General features: G+C 44.5%; 1 protein-coding gene across 3 annotated transcripts in view; it reads left to right on the plus strand.

The window, feature by feature from the left end:
• grin1b (glutamate receptor, ionotropic, N-methyl D-aspartate 1b) overlaps nucleotides 1-15,888 on the plus strand; it is a 53,623-nt gene that overhangs the window by 10,280 nt on the left and 27,455 nt on the right. For 2 of the 3 annotated variants that reach the window (XM_028456589.1, XM_028456587.1), the window contains exons 5-10: nucleotides 5,511-5,573; nucleotides 6,141-6,238; nucleotides 8,116-8,237; nucleotides 10,748-10,922; nucleotides 10,995-11,145; nucleotides 13,461-13,547. In XM_028456589.1, coding sequence (XP_028312390.1) covers nucleotides 5,511-5,573; nucleotides 6,141-6,238; nucleotides 8,116-8,237; nucleotides 10,748-10,922; nucleotides 10,995-11,145; nucleotides 13,461-13,547 — 696 coding nt within the window. The remainder of the gene's footprint in view (nucleotides 1-5,510; nucleotides 5,574-6,140; nucleotides 6,239-8,115; nucleotides 8,238-10,747; nucleotides 10,923-10,994; nucleotides 11,146-13,460; nucleotides 13,548-15,888) is intronic. The other variant, XM_028456588.1, reaches the window with a different exon arrangement.

A 15,888-nucleotide genomic window follows, 5' to 3' on the forward strand; every position in this document is an offset into this window, starting at 1 on the left:
TGTTTGTCCTCCTACCCAGAATGAACTGCGGGATCGTAGCATGATTAGCTCACACGTGTTGAGTCAGGTTTAGTCTGTTCACTCCAGATCAAAGCAGCGACCAGTCTCAGGATGTACCCTTGCCTGTTTATTGTAGGAAGGGGGCGGGACTAACATGAGCTGAGAACTAGGAAGTCACAGTTGTGAGGTTTTAGCTGAACTCAGAAAGTCATGCACCTCAATTGTATGATCAACCCACAGATGAAGCTTGGTTAGTTAGTGTGGTTGTTAGTTAGTGTGGTCATTTATTGTGGTCATTTTGTGTGGTTGTTCGTTTGCGTGGTCATTTATTGTTGTTATTTTGTGTGGTTGGTTAGTGTGGTTGGTTAGTGTGGTCATTTAGTGTGGTTATTTTGTGTAGTTGATTAGTGTGATTAGTTAGAGTGGTTGGTTAGTGTGGTTAGTTAGTATGGTTGGTTAGTATGGTCATTTAGTGTGGCTGGTTAGAGTGGTAGTAGACTGTAGTTGGTAAGTGTGGTTAGTTAGTGTGTTTTGTTAATGTGGTTTATTTGTGTGGTTGGTTAGTTAATGTGGTTGGTTAGTTGGTGTGGTTGGTTAGTCGTGTGGTTGGCTAGTCAGTGTGGTTGGTTAGTCAGTGTGGTTGGTTAGTCGGTGTGGTTGGTTAGTCGGGTGGTAGGTTAGTCAGTGTGGTTGGTTTGTTGGTGTGGTTGGCAAGTCGTGTGGTTGGTTTGTCAGTGTTCTTGGTTGGTCGTGTAGTTGGTTACTTGGTGTGGTTGGTTACTTATGTGGTTGGTTAGGTGGTGTGGTTGGTTAGTCATATGTTTAGTTAGTCATGTGGTTAGTTAGTCGTGTTGATGGTTTGTCAGTGTGGTTAGATAGTTAGTGTGGTTGGTTAGTCGTGCCGTTGGTTAGTCAGTGTGGTTGGTAAGTCATGTCGTGGATTTGTCATTGTGGTTGGTTAGTTGGTGTGGTTGGTTACTTGATGTGGTTGGTTACTCCAGTGTGGTTGGTTTGTTGGTGTGGTTGGTTAGTTTGTGTTGTTGATTAGTCAGAGTGCTTGTTTAGTCTTGTGGTTGGTTACTTGGTGTTTTTGGTTAGTCAGTGTAGTTGGTTAGTTGTGTGGTTGGTTTGTCGTATGGTTGATTAGTCGTGTGTCAATGGTTTGTCAGTGTGGTTGCTTAGTTGGTGTGGTTGATTTGTCAGTGTCATTGGTTAGTTGGCATGGTTGGTTAGTTGGTGTGGTTGATTAGTCGTGTCATTGGTTAGTCAATATGGTTTGTTTGTAAGAGGCCTTGGTTGGTCGTGTGGTTGGTTACTTGGTGTTGTTGGTTCCTTGGTGTGGTTGGGTAATCAGTGCGGTTGGTTAATTAGTGTCCTTGGTCAGTCTTGTTGTTCTTTGTCGGTGTGGTTGGTTAATCAGTGTTCTTAGTTGGTTACCTAGTGTGGTTGGTTAGTTGGTGTGGTTGGTTAGTTGTGTTGTTGGTTTGTTGGTGTGGTTGGTTCTATTTCATACCATTTCATGAGATGTCTCATTATGGGATGTGACCTCTGTCTACATTCCTCATTTTACTATGCCAATCCTGATTGGCCGGTGAAGCGCGACAGCCTTTCACATAAAAGGAGGACATGGACAGGTGTGCACCATTCAAAAACCTCTTCTCCTCTCAGTTATCTTGCGTGTTAGTTCTGACCAGTTTAACTGTCCGCAGATGGGATTTTCTTTCTTTCCAGTCAATGGACGCTGGCAGGACTACCGCCTGTTTAAGACCACACCAGGTCAAGAAGGTAGGTATAACAGCTCTTACCTTAGTCTGCTCGGTGAGTGTTGTCCTTCACTGCCGCAAGCCACGTGAAGCCTCCGAGCCTCAGCTTCGGCTGACTGCACCTTCCAATGCTTTCGCACACGTTGGTCTCCAGTGGCCTCTCACTCCACTGACAGCCCCACTGCTCGCTCTGTGCTTGCTCACGGACCTCAGCACACCAAGCTGTTATCTCTGACCACAGCCCTCTACGCCTTCGGGCTCCTGCGCACTCCGGTTTCCCTCCTGGGCCCTCACTGCATTGTGCAGCCCGGCTCCAGCTCCATACCGCGGTATCCGAGATTCCAAACTCCAGCAACCCAGCTGCCGTTCAAAACACAACACTGTCCCTGATGTCTTGGATGTTCTGGCTCCCATTAGCCCGCATCCTCGCTAGAACCAGTGCTAGCCACGACGTGGTAGCGCAAGCTAATCTAACTGTTCTTCTTGCCTGCGTCAAGTGGTAATGGAGGCCGAGACTCCTCTTACAGAGGGGACAGGATGCACTGTGGCTTGTCTATGTGGCGAGAGAATCTCCAACAAAGACGGGCACAAAGTCTGCTCGAGCTGCCTGGGTGTCGAACATGTCCGAAAGGCGGTCAAATTCCCAGGCTCTTGTCGGCATTGTGCGGTGTTCAACACCCAGTGCCTCCACAGGAGACTGGCACATCTTTTGGGCAGGCCCAAGCAGGGCTGCCGTGGTGCACCGGGCAAAGGTGACTCCTGTGGACGCTGCTGCTGCTCAGGGCTCCAACTGGGGCTCTTAGCTGAACCTGGTGGTTATCTCTCCACTAGACAAGAATGTCCTCATAAGAGACTGTGGAGAGTTTGAGGAAGACTCCGCCAACCCACTCCTCTCGGGTGTGGATATTGAGGACAAGCGCTTCCTCACCCCGGCTCGGTACGGACTGTTGGCCACCTTTGCTAGGAGGAGGGTTCCACGCCCGTCTCCCATCCTCCCAGCCTGGACATGGTGGTTGTTTGCAAATGTGCTGCTTAAGGCTAAACGATTAACCTTAATCACATCAATGTTAAGGTTTTCACTTCTGCGATAACGTAACCTCAGATGCTGGAGGTTTTTTTCTTCCGTCTCCATCATTTGAGTGATACAGTATATATGTTCACCAATCACAATTGCCGAGAACCGCCTTCCTGGGCTGCTGACCATTCAGAGATGGATACAGGACACAAGCTTGTATGCACTGCAACGAGTCTAACCTGACAAAAAATGCAAATCATTCCTGACTCCTAAATCAGAGCAGACCAGTGCACGCTTAACTTTAACGTGTGTGTGTGAAGCTCCGTCCATTTGTTATGTAGCGCTGCTGCGCTCCGTGAGAACAGCAGCATCTTTAATAAGTTTTACCTTTTTACTTTTATCTTTTATTTTTCTTTTCGAAGATAAAAAATAAAAAATAAGAATATATAACAATATCAAGCATATATACAGTGCTGAAGGTAATATTCACTTCATGGAGGTGGTGATGGGGGTGGGGGGTGGTGGTGGAGGGGGGTTTATGGGTGGCTGGGGCTGTGTTCTTGTGGATGGTGGCAGAGGGAAATAAGCTGTTTTTGTTTCTGGAGGTTCTAGTCCTGATGGACCAAAACCTCCTTCCAGAGAGGAGAGATTGAACCAGTTTTTGTCCGGGGTGGGAAGGGTTGCCCACAATCTTTCCTGCACGCTTCCTGGAGGCATACAGGTCCTGGACGGAGATCAGATAGCAGATGGTGATGTAGGAGCAGAGGATAGACTGGATGATGGAGCTGTAGACATTCACCATCATCTTTGTTGGAAGACTGAACTTCTTCAGCTGCCCCAGGAAGTACATTCTCTGCTGAGCTTTTTTGATGAGGTCCTGGGTGATTATGGTCCCCAGGAAGCAGAAGGACTCCACAGAGCTCACTGTAGAGTCTTCCATGGCAAGGGGGGCTGGATTCTTCCTGAAGTCTGCTATCATCTCCACTGTCTTTAAAGCATTCAAATCCAGGTTGTTCTGGCTGCACCAGGACACAAGCCGGTTTGTCTCCCACCTGTAGGCGGACTCGTTGGGTGATGAGAGATTAATTCTGAGGCCCAAACCTGCCTTTGTGTTCAAGGTGGTGGGCTCATGTTCTCCCATTGACCTGCTTGCATTTTCTGCCTCACAGAGTTAGCAGCTCCCTCATTTGTTGTGCCCTGTTTCGCACTTATATGGACGTAACAAGGTGCCTTGGGAGGAACGATCAGCTGTTTGTCTCCTGGGCCAATCCCCGTAAGGGGATGCCTGTCACAAAGCAATGCCTGTCACAGTGGGTGGTGGAGGCTATTGCTTTGGCTTACTCGAGTCAGGGTCTGCAGCCGCCTATGGGTCTGCGTGCACACTTGACTCGGGGTCTTGCCACATCCTGGGCTTTGTTCAGGGGAGTGTCTGTTCAGGACATCTATGCAGACGTTTGTCTGCTTTTACATGCTGGATGTATCTGCCCCGTGTGTGGCACAAGTGGTTTTATTGTCCTTATATAATCAGACTTCTGCCCTGAAGGCTGGTGCCACTCGATAAACATGTCTACACTACAGGAGTTTCCATATCCAATAGTGAGACATCTCATAAAATATTTAGAAATAGAACTTTAGGTTACTCTTGTAACCCCGGTTCTATGAGTAATATGAGTGAGATGTTTCACTAGACCGCCCTTCTTTCTCGAAGAAGGAGAAGAGGTTTGCTTATTTTAATGGCGGGCACCTGTCCATGTCCTAATTTTATAGGAGGTGGGAGAGTCTCCCAGCGGACTGTCGTGCTTCACCTGCCAATCAGGATTGGCATAGTGAAATAAAGTGCTTCTGAGGAATGTAGACAGAGGTCGCATCCCGTAGTGAGACATCTCACTCATATTGCTCATAGATCCGGGGTTATGAGAGTAACCTAAAGTTAGTCAGTGTGGTTGGTTTGTTGGTGTGGTTGGTTACTTGGTGTTTTTGATTAGTCAGTGTGGTTGGTCAGTCGTGTGGTTGGTCAGTTGTGTTGTTGGTTTGTCAGTGTGGTTGGTTAGTTGGTGTTGTTGGTTAGTTGTGTCCTTGGTTTGTCAGTGTGGTTGGTTACTTGGTGTGGTTGGTTACTTGGTGTCTTTGGTTACTTGGTGTTGTTGGTTAGTCAGTGTGGGTGGTTAGTCGTGTCATTGGTTTGTCAGTGTGGTTGGTTTATCAGTGTCCTTGGTTGGTCGTGTGGTTGTTTACTTGGTGTTGTAGTTGGTTACTTGGTGTTGTTGGTTACTTTGGTGTGGTTGGTTAGTCAGTGTGGTTGGTTTGTTAGTGTTCTTGGTCAGTCTTGACATTTGTTAGTCGGTGTGGCTGGTTCGTCAGTGTTCTTGGTTGGTTAGTTGGTGTGGTTGGTTAGTTGTGTTGTTGGTTAGTTGGTGTGGTTGGTTAGTCGTTTGGTTTGTTTGTCAGTGTGGTTGGTTAGTCGGTGTGGTTGGTTTTTCAATGTTCTTGGTTGGTTAGTTGGTTAGTCAGTGTGGTTGGTTAGTTGTGTGGTTCGTTAGTCAGTGTTCTTGCTTGGTCGTGTGATTGGTTAGTCGTGTCGTTGTTTGGCAGTTGTTTGGTTGGTATGTTAAATCAGTTGCTTTATTTTGTTTATTTGTTTGTTTGTCTGATGTTTTGCGTTCTCTGTGTTTCTGCCTGTCTAAACTCTTTTTCTGTGTCTGCATTATTCTCTCTGTGCACGTAACCATCAGAATAAAAACAGGAACTATGAAAACCTCGACCAACAGAACTTTGACTTCCGGAGATCACCGAAGGTAGAAACTTTGCATGGTGATGATGATAATGATGCACGCCGCCCAACCAATCTCTGAGCCCGGTAGTAGCCCGACACCGGTTAGCCCCGCCCGCCCAGAACCAGCAGCAGAGTTAGCCTGTTATCCTGGTTCTTCTTCACATCCTTTACGTTCTTTTGATTGCCATGATGGTTCCACTGGAGGGTTGCATGTTGCCGGGCTGAAGCTCGGCTCCGTCTGCAGGTCTCAGAGGAACACCGACACCTTCGCAGCATCAAACCTTTTCTTTATCCCACCCCCAACCCACCTCCTCGCACCCAATCGCCCCTTCTTTTGATTTGCGGATGCATCAGCGCTCTCTAAATGCACGTCCCTGATTGGTTGATTGCATGAGCCACGTCCAATTTTAGCCCCTCCTTCTTTTGTGGTCCAGCAGTTTCTGCAGATGTCCAACGCTGCCGTCAGCCTGGGTGTGTGGGTGGGGATGTGGGGGGTGGAGCCTGTCGGTGCTAATGCTGCCTGTCCTGCCATGTGTGCTGTTGTGTTTGGTTGTGTCCTGTGTTTGCGCTCCGTCCTGGACTCCTCCAGGCTGAGAAGGTCCTGCTGTTCAGCCCCGACACAAACCTGACAGCTCTGCTGCTGGAGGCTAAAGACCTGGAGGCTCGCGTCATCATCCTGTCCGCCAGGTCAGTCCATACACACAGATGAACACATGAGAAGGTGAATAGTGAAGCATCAGGTAACACAATAACCTGTGGGTCAGTCATTCATCCCCACCTTTACTCCTGTTTTACAATCCTGATGTTGAGTAGTGACTAGTTAGCAGCAGCCATGGTTATGGTCAATTATATTTGTAATTGAGAATTAATTACAATTTTGAATGTATTAAATTTTTTATTTACTAAAACTTTGAATTATAATATAATTGTAATTGAGTTCAGATAAATGGCTTTGTAATTGTAATTGTAATGGAAATTCAATAAAAACTGTCAATTACAAGTTAATTAATCGTAAACCTTGGTAACCATTTTACAGTTCTATGGCATACACATATGTAGTTAATTGTCAATAATAATAAAAAAATTCCACTAAATGTCAGTTCTTATGAGTATCATTTCACCATTTAACTCATTGACTGCCAAAGACGTCTAAAGACGTTTTTTTTGGTTTAGTAACGTTGACTGCCAAAGACGTCTATAGACGTTAATTGTGTTTTGTGGCTGGGGTTGCTAGGAGACAGTGTGACAAAGCTCTCCTGTGAATATCTAACTTGTATTATGATGTAGTGACCAACTGGTGCCATGTAGGTGGCAGCAGCACACCTTTGGATGAGAGATCACCTATGTTGGGCAGAGCTCAGTGGGAGAGGAAAGGAGTTTGCAAGACAGAAAATGGCACTACGGGAGTTGATGCTGAAGCTCCCACCAGCTCACAGCAGTGCTCACTTGACCAGAGCATGTGTGGAACTAAGTGGACTATTGAGAGTGTCATGATGGTGAGAGAAAACAATCAAAAAATGGGGCAAGTGGTGACACTCGGCATGTCCGGGAAGAGGAGAAAGTTGCGTGTGTGGGAACTAACAGGGGGAGAGACTTGGAGGACGGCCAAAATACAGTAAGAAAACCCTTCAATTCTGACCTAGATTGCAAAATCATCAAAAGCCCGGTCTCAGTGTTGTTTTTGTAGTTTTATGGAAGGAAACCAATGTTGAGGTGTCCCTATAGCAAAAAAAAATTGCTTCAAAGTCACTAAAGTTTTTTCAGAAAAAGACGTTTTTCTCAGCTTTTTGTCACAAAATGGCGATTTGTGTGAAACTTGCCTCTATTCAACTGCTGATTACAGAAGAACGAGCTAGAAACAAAGTATTTTTTTCTGATAAAACTAGAGAGCCTAGTCTTTCAGAATCTGGTTTCAGATTTCAGAATGTCATAGTACAAAATATTCCATGGGTCTTAAAATATCAGTGAAAATCATCTAAAACGCCTGGCAATATGAGGTTTGCTGGTCTGAAAAGGGCTGGCAGTGAATGAGTTAAAAAAAAGGGGTATACTGACACCCACACCAAAAATATTAATATCAATATTTTCATTGATAAGGAACCTAACAACGTAACCAAGAGATGAAAAACAAATTGAATGATAAGATAATGGTTTTTACTGTATTTTACAGCTGATTTAAGACATGGGTCAAACTGACCTGTTATCATGAGAGATGCTAACAGAAAGCTAACTCAAGAGGAAGGCTATGTTTTATGAGGTTATTTATTTTTAGCTCGATAATTGTGATTAATTGAATTTGAACTTTAGTAATTGAGAACGTAATTGTAATTGGCTATCAGGGGAAAAATAATAGCTGTAATTTTAATTGTAATTGGAAAAATTGCTGGTCAATGTTATCATAATTGGGTTGTAATTGAACATGGATAATGGAAGACGGAATTGTAATTGAAAAATGTAATCAACCCCAACGCTGGCAGCAGCTGACAGAGTAACAGTGTGTGTGTGCGCGCGTGTGTGTGTGTGTGTGTGTGTGCGTGTGTGTGTGTGTGTGTGTGTGTGTACAGTGAGGATGAAGCTGCTGCGGTCTACAAAGCAGCGCGACAGCTGAACATGACGGGCTCTGGTTACGTGTGGCTGGTTGGAGAGAGAGAGATGACAGGAAAAGCTCTCAACGAAGCTCCTGACGGTACATCCTCCTCTTCTTCCTTCTCCTCTTCTTCCTTCTCTTCCTTTCTGTCTCCATCACACCATCAGGACTCCAAACATCCAGCTGCACGTCTAACCATCACCTCCTAAAAGATCGAACACAGGTTGATCCTGGTGTGAAATTACAGAAAATGGGACATTTCGTTTCACTCCTGTTGAAATGAAATAGATAAGTTAGGTTAAAATAAGACAAGTTCAGATGAGTTCAGTTTGGTTAAGTATAAGATAAGTTACCATCATGCTTTCTTTTCTCACGTTGGGTGGATTGTGTGAGAAATAAGACGAGAAAGCAGAGAGACAGGATGCTGCTGGGTGTTTGGACAAGTGGAGGTGGATTCCTGCTTCTGCTGAGCTTCTTTCTGTATCTGACGCTGGTTGAAGGTTTAAACACTCACCAGGTGTTTAAAGGTTCCAAACCTGATCCTGATTGTAGCTTTAACCTGTCTAATATTTCTCTGTCCTTCATCTCCTCTAGTTGTGTCTCTGCCCGTCGCCCATTTACACCACACATCACAGTATTTGTGTGTGGGGTGGGGTGGGGTGGGGTGGGGGGCTGTGTGTGTGTTGGGGTGGGGGGTACCTGTCTGGGAAGGCGGGGTTACCGTCACGTATGTCCAAACATAACCAGGGTAAGACGCCGTCACTGCTCTTTGCTGCCTGCTTGATGCTTTGCCTTCCTATAATTGGTTTGAAGAAGCCCACTGAAACATGAAGCCTGGGGGGCGGGTCCTATGGTATCAGCTGATTACTCAGTGAGCCCGAAGTCTGGTCCGATGACCTAATATAATAGCCCTGCCCCTTTACACTTTGACCCTGCTCAGCCAGCCCCGCTTAGTCCTAAACTAACCAAACATATGGGAGTGGTCTGTGGTGAAGGAATATGAAACCACCGCTGCACAGACTTAAACAGCTGCATGTTGATGAGCCTCTGTGGAGGAACAGATATAGTCTTTATATGTCTGTGATGACAAAGGAGAGGAACAGACTGTCAGTAACTACTGACTCTGGTGGTTGTGCTAGAAGGTAATTAGATGGTTGCTTGTTGATCGTCAGCTTCTTGAGCAGAGCTGCACTTAATTATTAAAACCAACGTGCACCAGCTCAAGTATTCACACACTGAAACTATGCAGTGAAAGGTGAGGGAAATGGGTGAAAGAAACCAAAGTATAATTTAATTATAATTTCAGATATTTGTACATTAAATCCTCAGTGGTTTTATTAGAAAGCTTTGTGGTTTGAGGCTTCAAAGAACACACGTTCATAAATGCCACGATATCCACATCACACAAACATGAGCATTAGAAGACTTCCTGTTTGCAAGGCTTCATTGGCTGCTGAGTAATCGTAAACGTCCTCTGGGCTTCCAGTTTTACATCCTCAATAACATCTCTGTGCTTCTGCGCTCTGGTCGGCCCCCTAATGGCCGAGGATCGTCAGAAGTGCTTAAGTCGGACGTGCCTCAGCTGCTAGTCTCTGTGATGTCACAGGTTTCTGTTCAGGGACACTGTGGTTTAGAACCTGTGGGTTCATCAGCAGTTCATCACCATCAAACAGGGTGCCAAGTGTAATACCAGCAGGAGCTGTTTGCTGCTCGTGTGCGCCCTCTAGATGCTGAAACGTCACTGAACAGAAAGCTGTGGACAATCCTGAGTGTTGGTGCTGCTTTTCTTTAGCAGGCGCTCGACACGTTACGAGGAAAGCCTTTCTGCATCTTCTGCTTTGGCTAATGTGCCAAAAGCTTTTCTAATGCAGAGAAATTATAACAAGTTACTGTAAAGTCCAGGATTTCATTCAAAGCTAGCAGATTCTTCTTTACACTGGTTAGCTTTGTTTAGCTTTGTTAGCATTAGCCTTGGTTTGCTTTGTTTAGCTCTGTCAGCATGAGCCTTGGTTGGTTTGATTAACTTTGTTAGCATTAGCCTTACTTGGCTTTTTTTTTTTTTTTAGCTTTTTCAGCTTTAGCCTTGGTTAACTTTGATTAGCTTTGTTAGGGGTAGCCTCAGTTAGCTTTTTTTTTTTATCTTTGACAGTGTCAGCCTTTAGTTAGTAATTATTTTTTTTTTGGCTTTGGCGGTGTTAGCCTTGTCTTTTTTTTTTAGCTTGGTCAGCTTTAGCCTTTAGCTTTGATTAGCCTTTCTAGCATTAGCCGTTAGCAAAAGCTGCTGATGCTTCTCGTAATGGCGTATCAACGCTCTGCTGAAGTAAAACATCAAACATTAGGAAACAGCTGAGACCGTCTGACTCCCAGCATGCAACTGGTGTGTGTGCTTGTGTGTGTATGTGAGTGTGTGTGAAGTACCTTTAATTAAAATAGTTCAATTAACTTGTAAGAGTAAATTAACAAGACAACCAGGACAGAGCAAGACCTAGTTAACTGTGTGTGTGTGTGTGTGTGTGTGTGTGTGTGTGTGTGTGTGTGTGTGTGTGTGTGTGTGTGTGTGTGTGTGTGTGTGTGCGTGCGTGCGTGCGTGCGTGCGTGTGTGTTTGTAGGCCTGCTGGGCCTGCAGCTGATTAATGGTAAGAATGAGTCGGCGCACATAGCGGATGCTGTGTCGGTGGTGGCTCAGTCTCTGCAGGAGCTCTTTGAGAAGGAGAACATCACGGAGCCTCCGCGTGGCTGCGTGGGAAACACCAACATCTGGAGGACCGGTCCGCTCTTCAAACGGTCAGTACCATTGTTGGCCGGGCTGGGGGTGTGATCAAAGCCATGACAGCTGCTCTCTGATTGGCTCTTCAGGGTGCTGATGTCTTCAAAGTACCCTGAAGGTCTGACAGGTCGGATTGAGTTCAACGATGACGGCGATCGTCGGTTTGCTACGTACAGCATCCTGAACTACCAGCAGAAACCAGGACGCCTCGTCCCAGTCGGAGTCTTCAACGGATCCCAGGTAGTCACATGACCACAGTGGCTTCCGTCTTTGTAGTCCTGTGTGCATCTTTATTTATGACTCATTAAATATAAGCCAAAGTCATTCACACACCTGGAGTCTATGTGAACTGAAGACACAAATATTTACAAAGCTCAGATATGTGTTCAGAGATGGAGAACATGAAGCTGAGCTGAAGCCTGTAACTACGGTGGCTGGGAAGTGTCAGGTGAATGTATTTACAGAAACTAACACAAATGCAAAAAGGTCACAACACGAACGCAAAATGGCCACAACGGAAGTGTTTCCGACAGACCAGTATTATGATATGATAGCCTAAATAATATATAAGAGTATCCTTATCAAATTTCACTTACTTTCATACGTGTTCTTCTCTGTCCTGGCGGGTTAAAAACATCCGCCACAAACGTGTCCGTCTGTAATACCGGTCCGTCGGAAACACTTCCGTTGCGGAAACCCGGTGGCTGTGAAGTGTCAGGTGAATGCATTTAAAGAAATGAACACATAAGCAAAAAGGTCACAACACAAATGCAAAATGGTGCTATCACAGCCTGTGCATGCAGTACAGGGCAGAATTTACTCTGTCTCCAGTAGCCAATGGTTCCGGGTATCAGTATCTTCCCTTTTTGTACAAGTAGTAAAAAACACAATCAGCTTAAGTTTAATTAAATAATAATGACAGCACCTGCTGGGTAAAAAGTGCAAGAAATAAATAAACTGAAAATGTCTGTGACTAAAACATCCACCCTTCTCGCAGTTGTGGTATCCGACAGAGTAATTCCCTTAATGTAAGATATTACCTGTTGTTTCACATTGTTGTCTGTTACCACCTCATTGACAGCAGCAATTATGCATTCTTTTACTGTTTTCACATCGGTAAATGACTGTTTCTTTTTTGTGAGTATCCATGCTACTTAAAGACGCTATGGTTGCCTTCTGCTGCAGCGTGCAAGTGCGGGAGAGGATTGCCAAGCTTCGTTAGTAGTTTAAAGCAAGTGTTTTCAATTGTATCTGCCAAGCATCTGAACTCGGTGGATAGTCGTTGTCACAGTTGGCGTGGGTCGTCTTGAAGTGCCGTCGGACATTGTCGCTTTTCCTTTGAATGCGCCATGCCTTCTGTTTATCTGAAGTGCCTTTCCATAATACGTAACAGACTCTTCTCATAATTTGCACTGTAAGCAGCAGTACCGGAAAACATCACAAAGTGCCCCAAACTGTCAGAGTACCATGAAGTGTCACAAAGCCGCATGTGTACAGTTTATAGCGGGCATTAAACAATTTATTCATTAACTATGGATAGATGGGCTACGGGCCGGTTGAGTTTGAGGAGTGGGCCGGTTGAATAATACTGGTATGCGCTTTTGCGAATAAGTAGGTTTTGCCTTTAGCCTTAAAGGTAGAGAGAGTAGCAGCCTGGGAGCTGTACGCTCTGCCTTCTTTTCTACTTCTTCACCCGTTTGGAACTTTCAGTCGACCAGCAAACTGAGAGCGGAGTGTTCTGCCCGGATGATAGGGCACTAACAGGTCTCGAAGATATTCAAGAGGTTGATCATTTAGACCTTTGTATACTAACAAGAGGATTTTGAATTATATTCTAGCTTTTACAGGAAGCCAATGAAGGGAAGCCTATACTGGATAAATATGCTCTCTCCTGCTTGTACCTATTAGTACTCTCGCTGCAGCATTCTAAATTAACTGGAGACTTTTTAGTGAGTTTCTGGGACATCCTGACAGTAAAGAGTTTCAGCTTATAGGACTTGTTGTCAATATCCCTAGTAATCAGCGCTTCCTAGATTTGAGTGGGAAGAGGGGAGTAGGGGAAGAAGGTGGTCGGTGAGGTGGCGCTTCCATGTTATTTATTGACGCTGATTCAAGTCTCACTCTAGTGAGTATTTTGATTTCTTGTACACCTGTCTTAAACATAAGGGATACTGGAGCTTGGATGGTGTGGTAGGACGGCTCGTAGCAGGCGCAGAAAATTTCCCATATTTTGAAATCCAAAACTTGGTAGGTATGCATATGTAGGACATGTAGCACACATAGCATGCATGGCATATGTTGTATGAATACAGAAAGCAGCCCCAGTATCCATTCTAAACCCGGCCACAGACAGAACACCAAAACAACACGTACACCACACTGTGTGTGTGTGTGTCAGTATCAGGTCAGTGCAGCGCCCGCAGTGGTCAGCGGCTGTCTTTAAAAAGATGTTGTCTCTTTAAATATGAACCTACAGATGCATTATTAATGCGGTCATTTAGTCAGTGTGTGTGAGTGTGCTTGTGTGACTCTGTATGGGTATGTGTGTGTTGCAGGTGGTGATGAACCCTCAGAGGAAGATCATCTGGCCTGGAGGAGAGACGGAGAAACCAGTGGGATACCAGATGTCAACCAAGCTGAAGGTGAGAGTCTGTCACTGCAGTGTGCACGTGTGTGTGTGACAGACACATGTCCTTATGTTAGGTTCTCTCAGACCTCCCACTGTTCTGTTTGTCTTTATTTCACAGTCATTTAGGGCCTGTACTACAAAGCTAGATAAGTGTAGCCTGGATTTATCTCCGTTAGCGGGCTTCACCTATCCAAACATTCTCCGTCAGAGAGTTCTTTTACTACAAAGTGAGTGATATTATTTGCGCACTCAAAAGCACATGCATACATGCATTTTGAAATACAGCTTCTCACACACTGTTGCATGTCACATGAGTCACTGATACATGATAGAGAGAGGATTCCACCATCAAAGCGGGACTATGAAGGAAAAGTCTGAAGCATCCCGGAGGTCAAGGTCTTTGTGAGTTCCGGAATTCATCGCAAAAGAAAGCAATTGAGCCAGCGCTGATTAGTCTCGTACTCACTTGTAAAACGTTTTTAATAAATAGCGTCAACCTTATTCATTGGCTTCAGTTTTAAGTGTAAATCATCCTCTATCATTAAAGAACTGGGTGGGATTTCAGCTCCGGTCAGCTGTGTAGACCTTTGGAGCATGATAGCAACTTTCAAAGTTAAGCGTTAGCGTCAGACTAATCAATTCAATTCAATTTTATTTATATAACGCAAAATACAACAGTCATCTCAAAGCGCTGAACAAAATATAAAGTCCATAGTAAGAAAGAAGGAACCGAACAAGATCCACATGAACAAGCATTTAGCGACAGTGAGAAGAAAAGACTCTCTCTTTTTTATAGGAAGAAATCTCCAGCGGAACCAGGTTCAGAAGTGGCTGCCATTTGCTTTGACTGGTTGGGGTTAGTGAACTGAAGGGCAAACAGAATAGGATAGAAGGATAGACCATCCAAGTGTCCCAGACTAGTTGAACGTGAGCAATCGATCAGGAACCGCCAGCTCCAGCATCAAGAGAGCGGAGGGCACAGACTTCAGGGAAAACATGATACATTATGATGCACTCGTTCCTCGTAGTTAGATTAATATTAAACGTCTTGCGGCATCCTCCATGCTCTGAAATTCTACCACTACAGATGAGGTTTCGTCTTGTACTGGTCACATGTAATGATATATGGGGTGGATATTATTGTAAATGGTGTGAAGCAGGGTGAGCAGTATGATGGCTTATGCAACAAGGGACAGAAGTGGGGCGTTGTCTACAACCCAGCACATCTGTGTCTGATTGGACATCATCCCATTGCAACCCAATAGAGCTATGTGTAGATGGTGGATCGTGTTTGAATATAATGTTGGGGTTTTACTATATAATCTTAATTCTTAGTTCCTATTTTTAGGTTTAGGTTTTTTTTCTAGTGGTTAAGTTAAAGCTATTATACGGTATACGCTTTTGCGAATAAGTAGGTTTTGAGTTTAGCCTTAAAAATGGAGAGAACAGCGGCCTCCCGTACTATGACTGGGAGCTGGTTCCAAAGGTGAGGAGCTCAGTAGGTGAAAGCTCTTCCTCCTGTTCTAGACATTTTAGGAACTTCCAGGAGACCAGCAGACTGAGAGCGGAGCGATCTGCCCGGACGCTAGGGCACTGACAGGTCTTTAAGATATACAGGAGCTTGATCATGTAGAGCTTTGTATGCTAACAAGAGGATTTTAAACTTTATCCTAGATTTTACAGGAAGCCACTGAAGGGAAGCCAACACTGCAGAAATATGCTCTCTCCTGTTAGTACCTGTTAGTATTTTAGCTGCAGCATTCTGAATTAACTGAAGACTTTTTAGTGAGTTAGTAGAACTCAAAGTAGGGAGTTACAATAATCTAATCTGGATGTAACAAATGCATGGATTAGTTTTTCAGCATCACTCTGGGCCAAGATATTCCTGATTTTAGAGATATTACGGAGGTGGAAGAAGGCTGTCCTTGTGATTTGTTTAATATGAGAGTTAAAAGATAAGTCAGTATCAAAGATAACGCCTAAGTTTTTTTTACTGTGGTTCTGGGTGACAGAGTAATACTATCCAGAGACACTATTTGCTCTGATAGTTTATCTCTAAGGTGTTTTAGACCAAATAAGATAACTTCGGTTTTATCCTTGTTAAGGAGCCTGGAGTTTTAATAACTGATGAATTTCATCTGATTTCGCTTAGAGATAAAGCTGTGTATCATCTGTATATCAATGGAAAAATTATATTATGTTCTCTGATAATGTTACCTAGTGGAAGCATATATAATATAAAGAGTATTGGTCCCAAAACTGAACCTTGTGGAACTCCATGATTAACTCTGGCGTGCGCTAAGGAGAGATTATTAACATGCACAAAGTGGGTTCTGTCTGATAAATAGGATTTA

The sequence above is a fragment of the Gouania willdenowi genome, chromosome 9, assembly GCF_900634775.1.
Source record: "Gouania willdenowi chromosome 9, fGouWil2.1, whole genome shotgun sequence".
Lineage (NCBI taxonomy): Eukaryota > Metazoa > Chordata > Actinopteri > Blenniiformes > Gobiesocidae > Gouania > Gouania willdenowi.